The 25,479-nt window shown below is 39.9% G+C and overlaps 1 protein-coding gene across 1 annotated transcript in view; it reads right to left on the bottom strand.

Annotated features, from left to right (window-relative positions):
• LOC308632098 (uncharacterized protein) overlaps positions 1 to 25,171 on the bottom strand; it is a gene marked incomplete at its 5' end in the record, with an annotated part of 44,837 nt that extends 19,666 nt beyond the window's left edge. The window contains 4 exons of the mRNA XM_081263771.1: positions 5,629 to 5,723; positions 15,278 to 15,572; positions 22,729 to 22,861; positions 25,111 to 25,171. Coding sequence (XP_081119897.1) covers positions 5,629 to 5,723; positions 15,278 to 15,572; positions 22,729 to 22,861; positions 25,111 to 25,171 — 584 coding nt within the window. The remainder of the gene's footprint in view (positions 1 to 5,628; positions 5,724 to 15,277; positions 15,573 to 22,728; positions 22,862 to 25,110) is intronic.
• Positions 25,172 to 25,479: the final 308 nt, after the last annotated feature.

Below are 25,479 nucleotides of genomic sequence, written 5' to 3'. Positions count from 1 at the left end.
TTAAGTTGTTTCATACTTTCAAACAGATACTATATCTTTCACCTGATTTCCTTAACTCTTGTGAGGAAAGTGGGTAAACAGCTGTTCAAACTCATGTTTCCGTGGGGGTGCCAAACACTGAAGCATCACACAGCTCCCATCTTGCTGTCTACCCTTTTCTAAGTGCAGTGGAGTTCAAACTTGCTTACACACCCATCTTAATTTAAAGCATCAAACTTAGGATGATTTAAATTTCCAAAGGGCTTAGCTCATATCAGCACCAGGAAAGGTGGCTCGAAGTCTACACGTTGTTTGGTCTTTGCTGGTGTCTGACATGGTTTTGACATCAGCCTTTCCCCCACTGCAAGCTCTGCTCATTCAGGGCCCTACTGTGAATGTCAGAGACCCATTCTCTATTATCCTTATCTAAGCCACAAAGGTTTCTTCCTAGCTGATGGCTTTATAACACTTCACTCTTAAAAGTAAACTTAGGGAATTTTCCTAAGGCATGTGGGATCCTGGTAGGATCTCTCAACATGTTCAAACATAAGCACCAGCATACAGCACAAGTTTCTCCTCCAGATATTCTTATAAAACCCTCTTCCTGCCACCACTCCTTAGTCAGATAGTCACATACCTACCCACCCTACATCAAGAATTAGGGCACCTTTCCTAAAATCAAGGATCCATGCCTGGAACAAAATTGAGACTTCTTAGCAAGAAGACAACGGGCACATATTAACTATTTCCCAATTTTTGCTGAGAACCTAAAAGTGCTCTAGACATTTATTTAATGCTTTTTCTTAGGTCTGTATTGGACCCTGTGCAAGAGGTAATATACTGTAGAATCCAAAAATGGGAGGTCTCCGTTCAACTGTTTTTTTGTACACCCCTCATCCTCACTCCTGGCTTTCTAAATATAACTCCATTAAGAATTTTTCGAGGGTGTGGGGGCTGTGACTCAGTGGTAGAGCACTTGCCTTGCATATGTGAGGCACTGGGTTCAATCCTCAGCACTGCATACTGCGTGCTCATCTACAACTTAAAAAAAAAAAAAAATTTCATCAAGCCCAAGGGTGGCAAAGGCCCTGCCAAACTGAGGCCACCTTTTGAGGAGCCTGCTTGTCTTTTTTAATACACATTTTCCCCCTGACGTCCTCTACTCAAAATAGTTAACTTGTACCCTTTCTTTTCTCCCTCTTTATTACTAGTAGAAACCTATCCTGCTAGGACACTTCCCCTAGCCTTCCTCCAGCCTAATTTGGAACAGTTCCAAATGACAACATGTAAAGTTACTAGGTAGCATTTTGAGACAAATTCTTTAAATAGTTTAATGGTTAAAATGTGCCTTCTGGGCTTTTCCTTACATATTCAAACCTACAAAAAAGAACAAAAGAAACCAGATAACTTGGTCATATTTTGACAAAGAGGTGACCCTGAGAATGGAAACCATGGGCCAGGAATGGCAGAAAAATCATCCTATTGCTTTTTTTTTTTTTCCCCCTGATATTACTAGCACTTCAATGTCATTACTCTGCCCCACACTTTTTCTTAAAGAAAAACAAGCTTTAGATTGAGCTAAAATTTTAAGTTCTGGATTTCAAGCAAGTAAGATTTCAGAATCCCAAGGAATCAAATGCAGATACTGCTTATCAGGTCATCTCTTCAATCAACAAACATTGCTGAGAAAATCTCTTCCAACCGCAAAAGGATTCCTCAATCCCCCTCCCTGCCTTCCTCTCCCAAACCCAACAAGTTAAGCAAGGTAAGAAGGAAACAAAATGTTAGGCACACAGAATCTGAAAAACTAGTTAAATGGAGAAAAATATGAAAGCTCATTTAAAATAAGCAAAATGGCTAGACACATATTGTTTACAAGACTAAAGTTAAAACTATGAAGAAATTTGGGGATATTGATTTAAAAAATCACCCCTTATCTCACTAAAGTATTCTAATTTCCTCACTTTGCTCCTGTGCATTCTTAAATCAGTGCACATGAAATTAAGGGGTTTGCTACTCTATTGAAATCTTTTAAAGTGTGTTTTCTTTTAAATAATTGCAGCATATAAAGTGCCTTAGAAACTGTACCCAACTCTCAATTTAGAAAGGAAATTTGAAATCCCAGGTGGTCAGGAGTATAACACACCATAAATCTATCTCCTTCCTTTCACTGAACATTCTTCAAAAAGGAGACAAAAAGCTAGGCAGCAGAGGAGTAGATAGAAAACCACTAAATTTCCTTTCAACCTTTTCATTCCAGTCTCTTAAATATATTACTTTTCAAAATAGTTGAGGGAAAAAGCAAGCTACTTGGGATGCTAATGCACCATTCCTCATATGAGAAATACTCGAACCAGACTAAGGAAATGAAGGAGGATAATGAAAATCGTTTCTGCAAAATAGTGCCTGCTTAGGCAGGAGAATTAAGTAAAGAAAGCAGGGTGTAATGGCAAATACAGCTGTGTGTATAAAGTCACAATAGTTAACAAAAACGCAAGAGCTAGATATCGCTTCAGTTAGCTTTATTTATATGTGAATGATAATACAATCATCAAATGTGTATTTACGAAAAATGAAATTTAACAAATCCTAAAATAAACTTAAATACAGAATTAGTACTTCAACAACAGCAAAGTTAGCAAGTATGTAGTGGAATAAGAATGATTTTAAAAGCACGAGCTTTAGATTATGTAATATTTTTATTGAAAAGTTATGTCTTAAATTATTATAACTCCACTGTCATGATAACCATTTTCATTCAAGTACTTGAATAATTTTCTAGTCCTTGCATTCATTTAACAGATTCAATCACAAGGTTACATACATAATAAGCAACTCAATGTGATTATCAAGTCCCACACTATGAAATACCATCTTAAGAATGGCCTCAAATTTTAAATCCAGAAGACAAAAGAAACCCAGAAACTTTGTAAGGCATTCACAAACACAATGAAAGAAATAGAAAAATATTTCAACAGTTTTATTAAATGCTTTCTCTTCAGACACATGTGGTGGCTACAGAGAGGGGAATAGCTGACAGTGACCTAGGTGTTAGAGAAAGGGAAATTTGAGGGGAAAAAAAGGCGGGGGGGGGGGGGGGGGTGCTTTCCAAAACCTTCCAGTGACCACCAAAGTGTAACACAAAAGCAACTAGGCATATTTCACAATTCTCAAATTCTCATTAGTTGACTGTCAGTAATTAATGTTGGCACCATGTTGCAATTACAGAACACTAATGCAAACACTACTGTCTTTGGTATTCCTGCAATGTTTTCATTTGAGAAAACCTGCAGTAAGAAGTCTGCTTACACCTGAATAAGTAACAAGGAAACAGGGTACCGTAGAATAATAAGGCCCTAAGAAAGGCAGCAGGTCGTATAGTTACCTCCTTGTGGGCAAAATCCCTGCCCTAAAACTATGCAACCTACTACCTCTTCCTAGGAACCCATTTTATTCTTGCTGGTCTTCTATTTGGCAGGTGCACATCAAAATACCCAGTTAAATTAGGCCATATTCTTTCAATCTTGTTTCAAAGGCAACCAACTAGAATTCTTTCACTAATGCTTTTAAAGTTATTGACTGTATGGCTTTTCTATAAGCCATAACAGTACTTGTTTAAAAACAAACCTCAAGTTAAAAAGAAAAAAGTAAGGATACAAGCCAGACCTTTAACTCAACCTACCACATACTAGAGCCTCAGCTTTTTATTTAAATTTTTTTGTTTTGTTTATGGTACTTGGGATTACTTTAGACTTTTAATCACCAAGATTCAAAGATCCAATTTCGTAAAACCTCCAGCCTCTCTTGATTAAATATTGTATATAAATCCTGTTTGCCACCTATCAACTGGAGGAAATGACGACTTGAGAGGTCACATTTCAGAATTACATCCAGTTAGTCTCTTCTTCACCCCTGAATTACAGTAAACAGAAGCACTATGGTCATCATTTTTGCTGCCATTAAAAAGCTTTTAGAGTCTGCCACAGTCTCCATAAAGGTATCTTTTTAAATTATGTTTACAAAGTATATCAGTTCTTCACAATCTGATCCACTTTCTCTGCTTAGCTAATAAGGATATTGAAACAGGCCCTAACGTAATGGATAATATAAACACAATTTTCTCCAGACCTTAGTGAAGTTTCCAAGTTCACAGTAGTAGATATCCACATTGGAGGGGCACTTAACAGAAAACCATAAAATTCCACTACTGTACTTGTCACATATTCAGCAGGTGGGTGATGCATATTAGCAATTTGTTTCCCTACAGTGTTTACATATCCAATTTGGTACAAGAACAAACATGCCAGGGAAGAAATAAGCATAAATATTGGTTCAGGAGAAAACATCTAGATTTGACCAATCCAAGAGTTTCCATGTTTCCTCTAAAGTTCCCACCACCAATGGTAATGCACAGTAATCATCCAAGATGCTAAGATACTAAATGGAAATATCTTTGAAAAGAAGATTTCTCCCTCACCGTCACATTTTTCCTCTTTCCCCTCTCTTCCTCAAAATAAAATTGTTTAAAGAGCAAGCATTTAAAATGGAGTTCTTAGTCTTGCTTGACTATAATATCCAAGGAAGTATATGGGTTGGCCACCAGAAGAAAGCTGAAATATGGGCCTTTATGGATGTTAAAACAAATTCAATGTTTTTTTCTAATATTTGTCTTTTTTTTTTTTAAAGCAACACACACACTTTCCTACCTAACAGTTTTGGATGATCCCCCCTTATGAATAAAGAACCACTTCAGTTTTTCTTAGCAACTTGCCAGGGAACAAAAGCAGAACCCAAAGTCCATCTCTCCCTTTTCAGGATAGTGAATAAATTCTGTCCAAGTCAATACACCAATGAAGCAGTGCTTATAGTAGTATTCTCCAAAGCTACTCAAAACCCAAGACTAGGAATGAAATAATCAACCTGACTCAAATTTAGCTCCAACAGTGCCCTTAGAGTTAGTATGTACCTTTATACCAAGCTAAAGCTCACTCTAGACATATTTACCAGAATGTAGGACAAGGAACATCCTAAAAGGGTCTGGTCTTCTTTAAAAGATTTCCTGAAAGGTACATTTCTCCAGAGATTTTTGCTTAATTTCAAATTTCTGAAATATATCATGTGAAAATTAACAACTGACAACTATAAATACAAGAGTCAAAATTCATCCAAGCTTTAACATCATCTAGATTAAAAACAAAATAATGCAGCAAGTCTACTCCTCAGGGAAGGCAATAGATTGTATAGTTATCTCCTGAACAGGGTAAAATCACTACCCCACAACTATACAATCTACTACCTCACTCTGATAGAGCAATTTTTTTCTTCTGGAATGAAGAGCACAATTTCTTTCAAAAGAAAATTTCAACACAAAATTATCAGCATCAATCAAAATAAAACATAATTCTGACACAGAAATGAGATAAGCAAAAAGTAGCCCCATTTCTATCCTGTCTACCTGGTAAAGACTTTTCTAGGAAATAATGAAACATTATTTTTTTAGACAAATTAATTTTAAACACTGAACAATTAGTTATTAACTTTCTGTAAGGCTGACTGAATGCAGACTTTTCTATCACCTTAGGAAAGACAGTAGATTGTATAGTTATCTCCCAGTGGTGGGTGTGACCCTAAAACTATACAACCTACTACCTCATCCCACAGTGAAGAGAATATCCAGGGTGAATGTTGAAAAGGACCACAGCAGAGCACCACGGAAAGGCTTTCTCTTCCGTAATCCTGGTTTCCTGTGTAATGGGGTAAAAAAGAAATATTAGACCTCTTTTCATTCCTTTAATTTGAACATGAAGTTTAAGTACACATTTTGTATGATCTATACCGTCTTTCACTTCTTTGTATTTTTTTACTATTTAAAATGCTTGGTTACCTGAATCCACTTATTTATAAAATTCAAATCACCTTTGTACCATATCTCATAACCACAGGTTGAGCACTTCTAACCCAAAAATCCAATCTTTTGGAGCATCATAATGAGACAAGTGGAAAACTTCACATTAACCTCATGTGCTGAAGAACAGACAAAACAAGCACACTAAAATTACCGTATAAAATTACCTTCAGGCTGTATTTTTAAGGTTTACATAAAGCAAATAAATTTTCTATTTAGACTTGAATCCCATCCCCAAAATCTCATTATATATACAAATATTCTAAAATCCATAAAATTTCTGGTCCCAAGCATTTCAAATGAAGAATACTTGCCCTATATCATCAGTCTTTGATTTTCATATAGTTGTTGCAAACAAAAATTCATTAAGTCACTTATCTATCTTCGAGAAACAAAAAATCGTTACAAAGGAAGAACACAAAAGCTTCTGATAAAATCCAATTACCTCAAAACCTAAAAGCCCTAAACATCATACATAATCCATGACCAAATGCATTGATGTACAAAGCAATGACAAAAAAATAGACACAAGGAAAAACTAATTTTCAATGGAACCACTTGTTTATTCCATACAAGCAAATACTAAATGATCTTACTAGTGAAAAACAATCAAAGACAATCAACCCATCTGTATCAGGGTCAGGATTCTTCCTTTTAGTTAGAAAAGTGGTGCTCACTCTGGGATCCGACAGAGTACATGATATTTAACAACTTGTACAAAACTGAGCTAAGCTACATGACACCAGTGTTGTTAAATCTTACCTCAACTAATCTAAAACCTGTTACTTACTAGTCTTCAATTTACAGACTTCATACTGAAAAGGTAACTACCACAAAGATTTCAAGTAGGCACCAAATTTAAGAAAGAAATTTATTTGACAGTGACTTACTAACAAAAACACCCATTTTAAAATTTCAAACTTGTAAGCAAAGATATGCTCAATGAAGTAAAATATCAAGTCCAGAAATAAATCTATATGCACAGGCTCAATAGCGCATCAAGACAATTCAACTGGGAAAGAGTAGTTTTTTCAAGTAAATAGTGCTAGGACAACAGCATATCCAAATACAAATGAATGACCACGCCACAACATACCATATACAAAAGTAACATAAGAAAAATTACCTAATTTAGTGGAATTTTAATAGGTATTTAATGGATATTTTAATAGATTTAGTAGATATTTCAAAGAAAATAAGGCTTACAGACAAAAATAGCAAATCCATGAATACAGGCTATGATGAACAGTCATATTCAGCAGTCAATAGGGAAATGCAACCCAAATCAATGAGATATCACTTTATAGTCACAAGAATGGCTAATAATCAGAAAGTTACCATGTGTTGGCAAGAATGTGGAAAAATTGGAATCCTAGATTTCTGGTGGGAACTGTGAAATGGTACAGCTGCTCTGAAGAACAGTTCAGCAACTCGTTGAAAAGAAACAGCCAGGCATGGTGCTGCCCACCTATAATCCCTGTGACTCATGAGGCTGAAGATGATCTCAAATTCAAGCCCAGCCCAGCAATTTAAGGGGATCCTCAGCAACTTATTGAAACCCTTCCTCAAAAAATAAAAAGGACTGGGGACATAGCTCAGTAGTAAAGCGCTTCTAGGTTCCAAGCCCAGTAGCAAAAAGTTAAACAGAGCTGGGACATGAAGATGCATACCCATAATCCCTGCTACTAAAGATCAAGAGGCTGAGGTTCTCAAATTCCAGACCTGCCTGGGCAAGTCTGCCTGGAGACCTTACCTCAAAGTAAATTTTAAAACTGCTGGAGCTCTGAGGCAGAAACAATGCTCTTGGGTTCAATTCCTAGTACCACCACCATCACCCCCTCCCCCCCCCCAAAAAAAGAGATGAACTGTTATCACATATGGTACAAGAAATATACATAATTGGCTCTATTTCCATTTGGTGTTCTTGACTTGAATCTCCTCATAACATCCTCCAATCTCCCAAATGATGACTTTAAAATGCTAATAAGGGAAGCAGGGTACTGTGTCACATGCCTGTAATCCCAGCAACTGGGGAGGCTGAGGCAGGATCAGGAGGAGTTCAAAGCCAGCCTCAGCAACGGTGGGCCACTAAGCAACTCGATGAGCCCGTCTCTAAATAAAATACAAAATAGGGCCAGGGATGTGGCTCAGTGGTTGAGTGCCTCTGAGTTCGATCCTGGGTACTCACCCCCAAAATGTTAATGTGACTGAAACCCCCTAGGATAAGTTTCAGAGTGGAGACTGGTCATCAGAACAACCAAGTTGAACTGTTCAGCCCCACCTCTCAACCTTCAGGGAGGTGGGAGGAGCTGGAGAGCCAATCAATAGCCCCTGATGTAATTGATCAGACCCAGTGCTGAAATCTCTATTAAAAACCCCCAAATTACATGATGAAGACAGATTTGAGCTGGCAAGTACGTCCTCATGAAAGGAAGATGACACAATCCCAACTCCTCAGGGACAGAACCTCTTAAGCTCAAGAATGCTTCTGGGTCTCACTTATTAGACTACCTCTTACTAATTTCTATCCTTTATAATAAACCAGTGATAGACCAAAAAATGTTTTGAGTTCTAAGAGCCATTCTAGAAAATTATAAAGCCTGAGAGGGGGTTATACAAAGCCCCTTAAGTTATAGCAAGCTGGTCAAAAATTCAAGTAAACTAGAACCTGAAAAGGAAGAAGTCTTGGGGACTGTGCCCTTAACTTGTAAAGTCTGGACTAACTCCAGGTAGTATCAGAATCAAACTGAATTGGTGCCCAGAGGTGAAGAATTGATTCAGTGTTGGTCAGAACCTACTGTTGACTAAAAAACACTTCACCATGACCCAGCAATTACATTCATAAGTATATATGCAAGAGAACTGAACACAAACACTTGATAGACAAATGTTCACAGGAACATTACTCTAGTAAACAAAAATCAGTTCAAATCCTGCCCCTATATTCACCACCACCAAAACCTTATACAAATAATTCAATCTTCCTAGCTCCTCAGCTTTCTTAGTTATTATATTAATACATCAGATAAAATAATCTGTAAGGTGAGTGATTTACCACCATTCAACAGATGTTAAGCCCCACTTTCCAACTTCTCTACGTGAAAGCTGGTCCTGCGCTGTTTCATAACTTGCCCCAAATGTGAGAAGGCAGCACAGGATCTCCAAACATGCTATACCATATCTGAGCCCAATTCTAGAAATCCAGGTTATATACCTTGAGTATAAACTTGCAGACAACTGTCCCCCCCAAAAGTCAAGTATCTATAAAGCCAAAATCCTTCCTCAGAACCAGCATTGTCCTCTATTCTAATATTCAACTTTCATCCAATTAAATCAGGTTTGAGGCCAGGGATGTAGATTTAAGTATGCACATGGTCCTAAACAAAACAAACAAAAAAAGCACATTTGATTTTTTTTTTCCGCCTATCTCCCTGTGGTGCTGGGGATCAAATCCCAGGCCCTCCTGGATGTTTAGTGCTCTACCACTAAGCTAAATCCCCAACCCCAAATTCTGAAACATTCTAAAATGCATTATTTTTCAATCTTGCCAACAATCCAGCAATGTAAGCAGGTACCATACAGCTAGAAAACAATCCAGTAATGAACATACCAAGGACTATTAACAAGAATCTTAACTTTTTAAGACAAAGCATGTACAAAAATAAACCAAGAATGGGTGTTTATGAGGGACCGACATCATCTACTGTATAGCATCACTATTTATTAGAGCAGTTAATCTACCTTTCTATAACCCACAGCAAGAATAACATTTTTAAATAACTCACGTCTGCATAATACTAATAGAAAATACTGTTCACAAATTAACACTAACCCTTACTCCTGCATTTAATTATATTCATAAATTGATTTTATGATACAATATTTCCAAAATGGCAGTTTAAAAAGTGCTAGTTAGAGCAAGTGTTGAAAAATATTAAAGCTTAGGGGAGGCAACATTCAGTTAAGCAAGTTTAGGGAAATCAAACTGGATTGGTGCCCAAAGGTGAAGAAAAACAGAATACAACTCCTACCTTAGAATTTATGGATGGAAATTTATGGATGGAAATATTCATTTAAAAGTGAAGTTAAGTAAAAACCCTAACTAACAAACACTGATCACAACTATACAATGCTTGAACACTAAACAGAGTGGGATGAATAGTTAAGCTGAAAATCTTTAGTGATTTTTCTGTCTAGGGTTAAACTGTACTTAAGAACCAGAACCTGGTTTGAATTCTGGCTCTCCATTTATTATGTCTTTAACTATACCATGTAATCCCTAGACCTGTTTACATTACTAGGCAAGTATCTATTAGCTAAAACTATCAAAAATTGATTTTCCTGATAATTCTTAGAAACTGATACACTTTTTATTCATCTTCTATTCTTATTCGGATTCTATCTCAATCTGTAGAAACTATCCTCCCATTAAAATTACGGCAATTGACCTGCGCAATGGGCACACCTATAATCCCAGTGGCTCAGGAGACTGAGACAGGAAAATCGTGAGTTCAAAGCCAGCCTCAGCAAAAGCAAAGGCATGAGACCCCGTCTCTAAAATTTTAAAAAGGGCTGGGGATGTGGCTCAGCAGTTGAGTGCCCCAAGTTCAATCCCAGGTCCCCCTCCAAAATCATGGCAATTAAAATAAAAAATTCAATGTATACAAAATGTATCAAAAGAAACTCATTTTTAGCTGAGCAGGTTAGGAAAACAAAGGGGCTAAGGGCAAAGGCTTTGAGGCTCAACAGCTATTTAGTGGTTGTGTTCTTGAGATACCTGCAAGTTCTCTAGTCTCCCTTCAGGCAACTATAAGATCCACACCTCATAGGGTCTTGATTAGGAAAATATGAAAAGCAACTTACTGAGTCAAAATTAAATCAACAAACAGCAACTGTTCTTAATTAATTAGAGAAAACTGTCCTAAGTGGGTAACCTTACCTTCCCAGATATATTGACAGTCACAACTGTTATTTATTTAGAACTGTTAAGAGGCAAACTTACTTATGAATAAATTTGTCTATATCCACATTTTTATCAAACACGGTTTCATGATGAAGTCTGTTAACATTCACTTTTCTAAATTTTTTTTGCAACTGATTTTTAGTTGTTTTAAATTGTTAAATCACATATTATTTTATGGTACATGTTTTCAACCATGCAATTATGAAATGGCTAAATCAAGTTAATTAACATACACATTCCTTATGTACTTATTCTTTTGTAGTGAGAAATTTAGGAACATTCCTGATTTTAAAAATTGCTTCTGAATTCTTAAATGTTCAAACTTAATTCACAAGCAGGCATACACTACCTCGTACATACTTAATAGCAATTAAAAGTTTTAATTCTGAGCTAAAATGTTTCTCCAGAAGTTTAATTTCCTACCCTTTACATTAGTTTACATTCTTATAGCTCAAAATTTCTTTCCTATTGTATCTACCTATGTACCTATCTATTTAACTAGGGCCTAAACACAGGGGCTTTAACATGCTGGGCAAGAAAGTTTTTAAAAGCTTTCATTTTAGCAAAACTGCCCTACACATAAAATGAACTACATCCTCTAACATCAGTTTCACTTGCTGATAATCGAATACAAATCAAACAGTGGTTACTTATAATTAAATTTCCTTTAATTTCAAATAGCTGAATATCAATGAAATGATGTACTAATGTGCCTGCTGAATATTCTAACATTAAGCAAACTCTTCAATAGCAAAAGCAATTATTTCTAGCAATGGGAAGTAATCCATGTTTTATTGACAAGATAATGGAGTTTTCTAGATTTCTGTCTCCAGTGGAAGTTAACCCAATTCTAGTATCTCAATTTCTTATCCTATGCAACATACAGATTCATGTTAAGTTTTAAATAGCTAAGTACTAGGTCAGCTTTCCCAAAAGGACCATTTCATTTACTCTTAAGACACAGCAGATACTTCAGATGCCCTTGCTGATTGATAAATCAATATGCCTAAATTTTGAAAAATTTTTAAAAGGTAACCAATGCAAAGTCAATTTTCAGTTTTCTTTCTAAGTTTCCAGATGTAAACTCTTAATTTTGGACCGACTTCCTTACTACCACAAATACATTCCATACTACCCTTGCTTAGCTAAATTAATTCTACAAACCCTAAATAATTGCAAATATTTTGTGTGATGTAGTATGTGCCACTTGGATAACTTGTATGCATATTGATCATTATATGTATGATTACTTCTCCATTCTAAAATCTGCCCTTCCTATCCTTTCCCAGAAAAGTCTCGGTATAGTCTACACAATTTCCAAAACAAGAGAAGGTAGCTTCTAGTTCATTTAATCTAGATTCTAGTCAACTTTAGTGTTTGATATAACTGTATCCTCAACAGATAATTCATAGTCTACACTGTAGAAATGTGAATTGACACAGAAAAAGTTTCCTCCTAGGCATTAGGTAAGCACATAATTGGCCAAATAAAATTTCTCATGGAAGGAAGGAAGAGGTGTGGCTGATCCCTCATGTGATGCTAATGCAATACTGACAAGCAGGAAAAATGACTATTTGGAAGAACAAAATGCTCTCAAATCATATCCACTATGTGTCATTTTAAAACAAATTATCTAAAATGTCTTAAAATATTTCTAGAGAAGTCAAAAGTAACTTAAAGAAAGGTATTGACATTCCAGTGCCTCAGAATACTCCAATCTGCTATACAGAAAGAACCTAAGAAATTATCTGGTACAGTTTACTCACATGTGAGAGGAGGCTTTGGATGGACATTTTTAGCTACCTTAAACTGTAAAAATTCAGCTAGTGAAATATAATTTTGGAAAAAAAAAAAAACTAGACAATCCACTAAACTTGCATTAGCCAAAAATGGCTACTGAGCACCTGAAATGTAAGTAGCCCAAAGTATTATGTTCTGTAACTGTTAAGATACACCCTGGATTTCAAAGACTTAATACCAAAAACGTACTAATGGCACTCGTTCTATCTGGCTATTTAATGAAGTCCACTCTTAAGTGATTATGCAATGCTTAGAACACCCACACAGGGAATCTGCATGAAATGAGCAGGCCTCCTTTACTCCACTAGTGAGGTTATGCGAGGCAATGTTGACAACTTATTACTTGGGATCCAGAATCTTCAATTCTCATCTAAACATGAAGAAAATCCCTGGCAATTAATAGTCTGGGATGAAAAAGATCCTTTACAATCTAAATAAAAGCATCTTGAGCTATTAAAAGTACTAATAGCTACACTAATAGTACATGATTAAAACACATGCTGATCCTGGGTGGCGGATTTATTCCCCAACTCATAAAAACTCAAGTGAGGGGAACATGTTTCACTTAATGTAAACACAAACAGGACTGTTTTCAATACTCCTTGGAGACAACCAGTACTATTAATGAGAAATACCCTTTAAAAGAATGTTTTCAATATTCTGACACAAAAATAACTTGTGAGAACATATCTGCATATAGGGAAAAAAAATCAACATACTATTTCATGCACACTATTAATTTTCATTTTTTAAAATTGTGATCACCACCCGCTAAAGTGACTTATGACCCAACGATAGAATATACAGCATGAAACATCGATTTAGTGCTCCTAACACTAATTCCCACTGCATGGAAAACCAGTACTTACTATTAAAATAAAGGTACACAATCTAGGTGCTGTACTCTAAACCAAGAAATGTCTAGTTAATGCTAAAAAGGAAAAAAAGGCCCTAAGAAATAACATTTGAGACATACTTGTTTAGTATTTATCTCTTTCTCTTTTATGACTGGGTGTTATCAAACTTTTCAGACTTGCAAAATGCTCAAATTCAGCAGAACTTCAAACAAATGTGGTAGGGGGAGTGAAGGGAGGGTTTAAAGCATGCTTAAGGACAAATACTCTATACCTGTCACTGTCTCTGCAGTTCATTCAAAAAGTTATTTTCCCAAAACCAACTTTATTTGACCAAAGTGACACTTTTTAAATACTAGTCGTAACTGAATTTAGGACTCTCCTCTAAAACGGTCTTTCATTTCAAATAACATTTTACCTGTGTATAATAAATCAAACATCCTCACAAAACTCCAAGTAATTCCTAAGTTGATAGTTCCTTAACTATGCACACACCCTGAGTGTACTGTAAAGGAAACCAGACTGCCACACAACAGAAAAATATGGATACAAACAACTTTATTCTTAGAATTGAACAATTTTCTTAAATCTCAAGATTTTCAGTCAAATAGAAATAAATTCAGGAGACGCTAAAATTATGTTTTTAACTTTTAGGAACTGAGAGCCAAGAAAGCAAAAGTCGTCAATAAAGTTAATGAAATCTCAGCCTTCATCTCCTGATTTACTTCAAGATTTTTAACTCGGTTTCCAAGGTCTTTTCCCCCCGCGTCCTAACCCTTTCATGATTTCTCTATTTTTTACTTTTAATCTCAAAAGTTGAAAATTAAGTAGAATACACACCGCCTCCTCTGACACAGAGCCTACTGTAAAAAGTTGGAAGAGCAAAGGGCAGCGCTGGCCAAGGACATGAAGGTTACCACACCGCTCGCAGAGAAGCGCGCGGGGGAAGTTTACTGGCCAGCTCTGGGAGAGGCATTCGGTTCCAAGAGTTTGCAGCGTCGAGTCAAGAGGCCAGAGCCGTTTCCGGTGACACCGAGCAGCAAATCCCCAAGCCCATCCCCCGGGATAGAATTTCCTCCCGCTCTCTCGCTCCCCTCCCCCTCACCAAGGACGGCCGCCGCGGCGGACCTCCAGCCGCAGCAGCTGCTCCAGGACGGAGGCCGCTCGGCTCTTGGCCGAGCGGAGCAGGGGCAGGGAGCCAGCCCCGGCTCTCCCGCCCTCCCCGCCCGCGCCTTCCCGCTCGGTCCCTCCCCCAGCACTTCCTACCTTCACTCCTCCATCCCAACCCCCAAGGCCAAGGTCTCCCCGGCCCACAAACCTGATAGCGGAAGTGACGTCATAAAGACCTGGCAGCAGCCACAGCCAGTCACGCCACTGCAGGAGGCTGCGCCGGCCAACGAGCGCCAGCCAGAAGGCGGAACTTCCGCCCGCCCCAAGTTTGATTGAAGCGGGGGGAGGGGCGGGGTAAGGAATGTGAAGAATGACCCCCTCCCCCGCCCCGTCGGTAAGGAGCTGGGCGGGAAGCGGAGGGGGCTGGGGCCGCGCCGCCAGGGCCACGCGGCACCCCTCCCCCGCCCGCGTCCCGGGCACCCGCAGCCTCCGCTGGCCGCCCACCTCTGACCCACCCGTCCATGGGAGGGCGCCTGGCTGTCCCACGGGTTTCAGGCCGCGTCGGGCCGGTGCATAACTCTCCCCTCCTGCCTGCCTGCCGCCGCGAGTTTGAGGGAAATAAAATGGCGACGGCCCCGCGCTTGCTGCCTTGCCCGCCGTACCCACCTCAGGCTCGCGGAGAAAGCCGCTCGCCGCCGCCGCCGCAAGGATGGCCCGGACCTCGCGCCCGCCGTTGCCTACCGCCGCGCCCGGAGAGCAGCGCGCGAGGACCCGGATGAAGATGCGGGCGGGCGCCGCCGCGGCGGCCTGAGGGAAGGCAGCGCGGGCGCCCGGAGGCCGAGGCGGGGGCGGGAACCACGGGCGGCGCAGGAGCCCATTGGCGGGGCCTTCTGACTGATGTGGACCTCGCCCTTTCGCCTCAGTGGAGCCGGGCTCGCCGGACCTCACTGGAGGGTGGCAACTGAGCCCACCCCGCTCTGGGCGGCTACCACGGAGGAGGCTGGCCTGGCCCGCCCACCCTGGCTAGAGCCTCCCTTCCTATTGGAGGGCCGGGAGAGTGGCGGGGCCGGTGTCCTCCCGGGCCCGCCCTCCGCGCGTGATGGATAGGTCGCGTTACCTGGCCGCCGAGGGGGCGGGGCGGGGCGGCAGTTGCTCGGGTCTTCGGGCGTTTAGCACGTGCGCTTCGCGCGCTCTGTGCTCAAGCCTGGTGCGCTCAGTGCTTTGGGAAGACGCGGGCAAGCCCTTTCTCGTGGCCTCAGTTTTTCCCATCTGTCAAATGAAACAAATGAAGTAGTTATGTCGCCCAACATTCCACCTTTTACCCCTTTAAGTTTTTTTATGATTTTTTTTTACATGTTCTAAATTTTTTTTGTCTTCAAGAGCTCCAATCCGTAATTTTCCTATTTTAAAATTGATCAAAAACAGTTCTTCTGTGGCCTTTTAACTTTTCATACAAGGACTCCAGAAATCTCCGAAGTGCCCCTTAAGGTCTCTGCCAGTTCTTGGTGGGTCCTTTCAAGACCTGGCCCTAATTTACTGCACACAGTTAGGTAGCTTATGCAACCAAGGCAAACTTGAGGCTGATTTGTAATAGAACAAGGCGGAGGAGGCTGGTGGGGGGCCGCTTAAGCTTTAGCAACCACTCGCATTTATGATCTCAGGTGTTGGTACTTTCAGTGCCCAAGTGGATTGTGAGAGAGTGAACGTGAAACTAGAGGAGGAAAATGAGCCCAAACTGAAGGATGGGTAGGATTGAAGGAGGACACCACCAGAGGAAGAAGACGTGCTCAGGAGAGATGGGGGTTGTGCCGTAGACCGACTTCATTTAATGTCACCCTAACATGGTGTTAGGTATTTGGATGACGGGAACAGTCTTCAGCTCGGGGAGTTCAAGCACTCTACGGGCTGAGCCGCATCCCTAGCCCTGCAATATGTTTTTATACCATTAGGCAAATTGGGTATCTTTTCTGTGCCTCAGGCACTTCTATAAAATAGAGATTATAATAATACTTACCTTATAGGTCTGTTGAAAGAACTAAATGCATAAACAACTACTTAGAACAGTTCTTGGTACATACAAGTACTATGTAAGTGTTAATGTTAGCTTAATAAATGAATTGAGTTTTCTCCCAGAGCAAAAGAAATAAACAGTCTGTTAAAATGTAAACAAAAGAGATGAACTTTCGATTCACACAAGAAGAAAATCACCAATAAATGTGAAAAGATGTCTATCTTTATTTTCTAAGGCCAGGCACAGTGGTGTGGGCCTGTAATCTAGTTGACTCAGGAGACTGAGACAGGAGGCTTGCAAGTTCAAAGGCAGCCTCAGCAACTTAGCAAGGCCATAGGCAACTTAGTGAGACCCTGTCTCAAAAACTAAAGACTGGGGATGTGGCTCAGTAGTTGTTTTAGTCAGCTTTTTTTGCTGCTGTGTGTAAAGGAACCAACCAGAACAACTGTAAAGGAGGAAAGGATTATTTAGGGGCTCACAGTTACTGAGGTCTTAGCCTATAGAAGGCCAGCTCCATTCCTCAGGACTCAAGGTGAGGCAAAAGGTCGTGGCAGAAGACTGTGGCAGAGGGAAGCAGCTGACATGATGACAGGAAACAGAGACTCCATTCTCCAGATACAAAACAGATACCTCATAGCAATGCCTCCAATGAACCACCACCTCTCAGCCACACCCCACCAGCCTCCAGTTACCCCTCATTTACTCTCATGAGGGATTAATTTACTGATTAGGTTAAGGCCATGACCTAATTATTTCTCCTCCAAACCTCCTTGCATTGTCTCACATGTGAGCTTTTGGGGGTCACCACATCTAACCCATAACAGTGATTAAGTGCCCCTGAGTTCAATCCCTGGTACCAAAAAAGAAAAGAAGGAAATCAGTTGAATACAAGTGTTTAAAAAAATGAAAAATTTCTCATCTCTTAGTTGATCAGTGGCATTTTAGAAGGAACTGTAAGAGGCAGAAATGTAAAATTATTTCTCTGGGGGCAATTTGGCAGCAGAAATCAGAATCTTTAAAAAGTACATATTTTTAATCCAATAGTTGGGCCCTGCTAAGAATTTATGCCTAGAAAACAAAGAACAAATGTACAAATATTCCTCCACAGGCTGTTCATCATTTGTTTACAATCACTTCAAATCATTTCCTAGTTCACAATAGGTGATTGCATAAATTAGGATCCAAACATGCCATTAAAGGAACTATAATAGTAATATAGATCTACCTTGGTTGACTAAGGAAAACTCTCAGGGTAAACTATTAAATGAGAAATAAGATCATAAAAACATGTATGAGGTGATCCCATAAACTTGAAAACAATTAACTCTGGAATTACTCATAGTTCTTATTGTCTTTATACATTTCTGGACTCTGGCACTATTTATTGCTTTAATAATTGGGGGGAAAACATAAAAATAAAAGCTATGCCAGAGACTATCAGTTGTTCCCCAATATCCATTGTTTCCTTTTTCTGTACTTAATAGAAAACCAGCTTTTAGGTGTCACAGGCATAAATTGTTCACTGAATGTAGCCTGCAAGATTGGGCGAGGTTTCTGGGTTCTGTTCCCCACCCCCACCCCTCTTTTCCGGGAGGGGAAGTCCAGGCTGTGAGAGAGTCAGGACCAATAGAAAGTAGGAGGAAAGCAGGGAGACGCTGCTGGGTGAGAGAATTGGGCAGAGATATCGATATCGAGTCCCAGGACAAATTTCTGTAGCTGAGATTTCAAAAGTAGCAAAGCCCACATTGCTGAGTCCTTTCTATCTTATAATTCCTATTCCACTCATATATGCAGCCTTAGGAAAGAACTAGGCAAAACATGCCTTTTTTAAAATTTTTTTTCAATGTATTTTAATTAGTTATACATAACAATAGAATGCACTTTAATAAATCATATATAATGGAGTATAATTTCTCATTTTTCTGGTTGTACATGATGTAGAATCATACCAGTCATATAGTTATATATGCACATAGGGTACTAATGTCTTATTCATTCTATTATCCTTTCTACCCTCATACCCCCTCCCCTCCCTTCACTCCCCTCTACCTAATCTAAAGTAACTCTATTCTTCCCTAGCCACCCCCCATTGTGAATTATCATCTGCATATCAGAAAAAAACAGTTGGCTTTTGGCTTTTTGGGATTAGCTTATTTCACTTAGCCTGTTATTCTCCAGTTTCATCATTTACTAGCAAATGCCATAATTTCATTCTTCTTTAAGGCTGTCAATATTCCATCACATGCATACATATGTGTGTGTGTTTGTATGTGTGTATATATAACATTTTATAATCTGTTCATCTGTTAAAAGGCACCTAGGTTTGTTCCATAGTTTAGCTATCGTGATTTGAACTGCTATAACATTGACATGGTTGCATAACTGTAGTATGCTGATTTTAAGTCCTTTGGGTATAAACTGAGAAGTGGGCTAGCTGAGTCAAATGGTGGTTTCATTTTCTGAGGAATATTCATATCACTTTCTAAAATGGTTGCACCAATTTGCATTCCCACCAGCAATGTATGAGTGTACCATTTCCCCCACATCCTCACCAACATTTATTGTTGTTTGTTTTCTTGATAAGTGTCATTCTGACTGACGTGAGATGAAATCTTAAAACAAACTTCTTAAATTTGTATTTTTTGCAACTAAAATAACCAGGGTAAAACATGCATACTTTTGGAAACTTCTCTGACCTCCTCCCTGCCTCAGCTCTCTCCCCCATCCAAGTGTGCCTGATACCCTCTGGCCCTACACTCATCACATGACATTGAGATACTCAGTTTTCATAGGTTAGACTCTGCCTTTAGTCCTGGGCATGATGATGAATTTTATATATCAACTTGACTGAGCCATAAGGTGCCCAGATACCTGGTTAAAGCTATATCTGGGTATGTCTATGACAGTGTTTCCAAAACAGATTATCATTTGAATTTCTTAGCTGAAGAAAACAGATGAGCCTCCCCAATATGCTTGGTCCTCATTCAGTCCATTGAGGGCTGATAGGACAAAAAGGTGGAGGAAGATTGAACTTCTTCTGCCTCCTGGAAGCGGATCCATGGATGTTCTCTGGCCCTAAGCACCCTGGTTCTCAGGCTTTTGGACTCAGGCTGGACTGGACTCTATTGGCCCTCCTATTCCTAGGCCTTCAAACTGTACCACCAGCTTTCCTAGGTCTCCAGCTTGCAGATGACAGGATGTGTGGCTTTATGGCCTCAAAATGAGCCAGGAACATACACATGCACACAGACGTTCCTCAGCTCAAGATGGCGTTTTGGCCCAATGACCTCATCATAAGTTGCACCTTCCTAGGCTGAGAACTTTCTATGTATCTTGTTGGATCTGTTTCTCTGGAGAACCCTGGCTAATACACTGGGTCTCCTGTACCAGCTGTCCCTTGCCTTAATACAGAGCATGGAAATGTATTAACCATGAGGTTGATGACAGGGTGGTGACTTCCAAAACCACTCCAACTCTCATGATTCCAGGAGCCTCCTATTTTCTAGGCTTGGAAGTGGTGCCTCCTCAGGAGTCACAAAAGAAAAGGGGAAAACTCACAGGCAGAGAGGCCTCAGGCATAGCAAATGCCCCTCAGGAGCATCCCTGGGGTGGAGTGGACATCTATTATCTACTTCAAGCAGAGGTTTACAAACTGGTCATGGCCTGGGGTCACATCTGGTTCACAGAAGTGCTTTGTTACACCCACGTAATGTTTTAAATCTATTTTCAATTAGCTGACAGTTCTAAAGAATCAATACATTTAATGAAAAAACTGGACTTCTTGCTTTTCTCAAAAAAAGTTGGAATCTCTGGCTCCGCTGGAGCCGCATTCCGACCTGGCAGTACCTCCTGATGTACAGTGCGGGCCTGCTGTGTGTCATGGCCACTGCCGGCTTCATTTGCATTACAGGCCTTGCCCCATGTCATCTGGAATTGCATCCTCTGCACTCAAAGCACAGCCGCTTCTTTGGGAGCACTGCTCCTGCCCCACTTGGGTCTTGGCTGATAATCTTGGCACCTTAGTTATAGAGGTAAACAAGTAAACAGGTTGATCCGTCTCAGTCAGTGCCTGAATGAAGCCAATCAAAGTTCCTTCCTAGGAAAGTATTAAACATCAACTGGGAGAAGAAAGTCTCCTTATTCTCAGCCCCAACTTGTAATGACAGCTGAGACAAGGCTGATCCTCAGGAAAGAGAACAAGCAAGACTGAGACACAGAGATGAAAAGCAGAAAGAGGGATTGTTACGGAGGCTAGTCCCTGCACCTAGGGGTCTCAGAGGCCCCCTTAGTCTTTCTCCAGTGAGAATCAGTGGACATAGTTCCCTCTTTTCCCATCAGGAATGGGATGGAATTCCTGTCTCTTGCAACTGCAATTGTGACTAACAGCAAGGAGGTTAGAAGGAGAATGGACTTGTGAATAACATTCAGAACCCATGTTTCCATCATTTACCAGATGATCTGGGACAAATTACTGATCTCCTCGGGTCTTGGTTTTCGTATTTGTACAGTGGGTACTCTAATGCCTACTTCTTCTAGTGAAATGGGGTTTTTGTGATATAATGTATGTGCACACAATAGGCAATCACTAAGTATTCCATAAACATTCATTAAACTTTATGATAGATGTTTAATAAAACATGGACTGGATTTTAAAAGAGTGACCTCCCTCCTGAAGAATTGTAGCAGTGTTCTTTAAGGGGTTATTTCCAAATCTGTACTGCCTTCAGATTCTGGGGTAGCCTGAAAGAAAGCAGACCTCAACCAGGTGGATCTGGATTTGTACATGATTCACCATTTAAATAATGGGGCAATCTTGGACGAGTTATTTAAATTCTCTGACCCTGAGTTTCCTCCATAACAAGGAAATAATGTTTCATCTCAGATATTCTGAGAATTAAAATTAACTCATTAATATAAAGAGTACCTAATAGTGCATACTAAGCTTTCAATCAACTGTAGTTGATTGTGATGGGAAAAGAACAAAAAAAAAAAAAAAAAAAAAAAAAAAAGTAAGAGCTAGCCAAAGGTTTCATTTTGGGGGAATCATTACTATTGTAATCTCTGGTATCTGAGGCTCCGTTGAGCTAAAATGCATAGTAAGTCATCAGAGCCGATGCTGTTCTGCTCAGCTGCTCCAAGAACTCAACTCCCAGGCACGCCTAGCATTTTCCACTAGTTGAAGGACTTTTATGTTAGTATCTGGCAACAAACTACTTAAGCAGGTTTCCATTAAAAAAATAAGGAGAAGCTTCAGGTGACCAATCAGGAGCAGATATACCTAAATCAAGAGAGAAATCACAATGTAGAAAGCTTTTATTTTCTATTTTTAAGAAATGAAGTCTTAATTTCAGGTGCGGTGGTGTGCACACCTGTAATCCCAGCGACTAGGGAGGCTGAGACAGAAGGATCAAAAGTTCAAGGACAGACTCAGAAATTTAGTGAGACCCTCAGCAACTTGGTGAGACTCTGTCTCAAAAAAAATAAAATAAAAAGTGCTGGGGATGTGGCTCACTGGTAAAATATCCCTGGTTTCAATGTCCTGAACAACAACAACAAAAAAAAATGAGGTCTAGCATCTTTCAAGTTGCATTGCAGCCACAATGAAGCAAAAGTAGGACTTTACACCATTGGCTCCCTACCTTGAGCCCACTTCCCTACATGGAGGACCCCTCATGATGGAGGAAGTAGAGCAGACCTAAAATGAGTTTCCAGAAAGCTTTGCTACTTTATCTGGCTTTGACAACAAGCCCCACACTGGCTTGCATAGAATCTCCTCCAGCATCTGTTCTTGTTTTGTCTACCTTCCCTGCCTAGTGGAGTCCAGCAGCAGTGGTGGCCAGGTCCTGCTCAGACTCAGACCGGACCAGATTAGTGATGTCTATTCCTTTGGTGAGCTCTTACAAACAGTTTCTGATAGACACATTGTCCTTAGCAGGCACCTGAAGTGCACACGTCACCCTCCGTGACCTCCCCATCTCTCCTTCAGCCTCTTGTGCTCCTGGAGGAACTGCATTGCATTTCTATGCTGCTACAGGTACGCCTGCCTCTGCTGGTAGGGCAGTGGTGGGCCTGGAACTCCCACCGGGCTCACTGGAATCTTTCTTACTTCAAGGAGTGCTTCAGCTCCAGCTCTTTCAAGGCAGCAATGAGACCCCGGTTACCACTTAGCAGGAGTTTCCCACAGTGTTCAGCCCGGTCTGTATTCCAGCAGAAAGTTCCTGAATGAGCCTCTCCATGTCCTGGGAAGAGAAAAGGAACGTGTTAGAAAAGGCTTACTTTCAGGCCACAGGCTCCTCTCACTCTGAGACAGGGAGAACTGAGGCTGATGGGTGCTGCTGGTCACCTGCTCAGTATCCATTTTTTACCTCTTTCATTTTCTGCTTCTCTCACAGTTGAAGTGACCAGGTGTGTAATAGAAGCAGAAGAAATCCTACGGTGTGGCTTTTGGAAAAGCTCCTGGAAAGTAGACAGCACTTCTGGGACAAATCTGGACCCCTCCCCATTTCCTTGCAGAGCCCATGGATCCAATGCCCACATGTGACAGACATCTTGTGACCCTATGCAAAAAACAGTGCATCCAGCATGGCTGAGACACCAGCCAGCTTTGACTTCCCACCTAGAGACATTTCACTAAGAAAAAACAGAACCCCTGACTTTTTAGTTAGTGCTCCTGGACTTCTGCTGCAGCACAAGTAGATCTTAATTGAAAGAATAATCAAATGGAAAAAATTAGCTAAATGATTTTGAAGGGGATAAAAATCTCAGATCTATCCAGTTTCTTAAAAAAAGAAATAGTCAAGATCTGTCCACGGCTAACATAGCCTTGCCCTGGCTAGTGGATATGTGGTCTCCAGATTATCTCTAAAGCCCAAGGATCAGGTCTTCCCTAACAGGGTCAGCCAATGTAGAGGAAAATGCACCCATGGCAAAGTCATGCAAACTCAGAGTCTTGGCTCTTACTAGCTGGGCAGCCCTGTCTTGTCAAAAATGGGATTCTGTGATCTGAAGAAAACTAAAGGAGTTGGTGAATAAGCAGTATTAGGCACTGGGTCAGGCATGCAGCAGGCACTTAACAAATCCATCTCTTTGCCCTTCCTTAATGCTTCTTCCCTCTCAGGCAGTAATCGGCTCATCCATTCTATAGTCCTCTCCCCTTAACTTCGAGAGATATGTTTCAAGACCCCAGTGGATGCCTGAAACTGGGCATAGCACCAAATCCTATATATACTATTTTTCCTATAATACCTATCTATGATAAAGTTTAATTTTTCAATTAGGAACAATAACAACAACAATAATAAAATAGGATAATTATAGCAATACACTACAATAAAAGTATAAGAAGGTAGTTTTTTCCTAAAATACTCCATTCTATTTGCCCTTCCTCTTCTTGTAATGATGTGAGATGATACTTAAAGGAAGCATTTTATAATTTCTCTTTGGCATATCTGAATTGCCAGCATCTACTACTCTTGTAATTTGGGGCCAGGAGTACATTAAGGGTTACTTGAACCCAAGCACTGAAATACCACAGCAGTTGATCTACTAATTGAGACAGCTACTAAGTGAGTAGTTTGTGCGTAGTGTCCACAACATGGATACATCAGAAAAATGACAATTCACTTCAGGGTGGGTTGGAATGAGCCAGCATGAGATTTCTTCATGTTGCTCAGAATGATGCCCAATTTAAAACTTAGGAATTATTTCTGGAATTTTCCATTTAACTTTTTTAGACTGTGTTTGACCATAGAAAACTGAAACCATGAAAAGCAAAATCTCAGATAAAGGGGAACTACTATATATACAACACACTATTTTGCAAGCATACTGAGATTTCATTTGATGAAAGTTTGGATCAGAGTTCAAGTAGTACAATATAAATATATTCTAACATTATATGAAATTTTGAAATAATGTAGGGGTTTTCTGTTATGTTTACCCAGCACTGGATGCGAAGAGAAGCAGGGTGAACACAGGGAAGCTCATTAAAGCCTCACTATGATCAGGTCAAAAATGAGGAAGGGATCCAGAGTGACAGGGAGAAAAAGCAGATTTGGAGCGAACACAGCTGGTGAAGGGGAGTTTCGGGGACTGCCTGAGCTGGAACTCGGTCTTGCTCACCATTGTACACTGAATCACCATCATGTAGGATCTAGCACTTGACAGGTGCCCACAACATACAAATGAATGAATGAATGAGTGAGTGAATGAGAAAAGCATACTATCATTTACTAATAATACTGTATGCTTGCTTGAGTTCAGTAAGTCCAATTCTTTATATCCCTTAAACTATTTTAAAAATAGCTTTATTGAGTATAATTAATATACAAAAATCTATGAAATCTGATAAGTTTTGAAACTTACTTTATATTTTGAAACTATCACTACAATCAATATAAAAACCAATTTATCGCTCCCCCACGTTTCCTCACACCCCTTTGTATTTTCCTCCTTTACTCATCTTGACCTCCCTGCCTCAATCACTGACCTTCTTTCTGTAATTGCATATTAGTTTGCTCTTTCTGGAATTCTCTGAAGATGGAAACCATGCCCCCCCCTTTTTTTTGGTCTGGGTTCTTACACTCAGAAATTTTCAGATTCATTTCTGGGTGCTTACGTGTATCCATTCATGTATCTATCCATCAGAACTTTTCTGTTGTTTCCAGTTCTGGCTCATTATTTTTAAAAAGTTACTTCAGTACAAGTCTCTGTTTGCATAGCCCTTTCCTATTCCCTCATAGCCATTTCCTATTCTCACATGTTTAAAACTTAGAAGAGGAATGACTGAATAATTTGTCTCACTTTTTTAAAAACTGCAAACTATTTTCCAAAATATTTATACTGTTACATTCCCAAC

This window comes from Spermophilus citellus, assembly GCF_964194105.1.
Source record: "Spermophilus citellus genome assembly, chromosome: 12".
Taxonomy (NCBI): Eukaryota; Metazoa; Chordata; class Mammalia; order Rodentia; family Sciuridae; genus Spermophilus; species Spermophilus citellus.
Note: the sequence above shows the minus strand (reverse complement) of the source record. Positions and strands in the feature narration are given on the sequence as shown.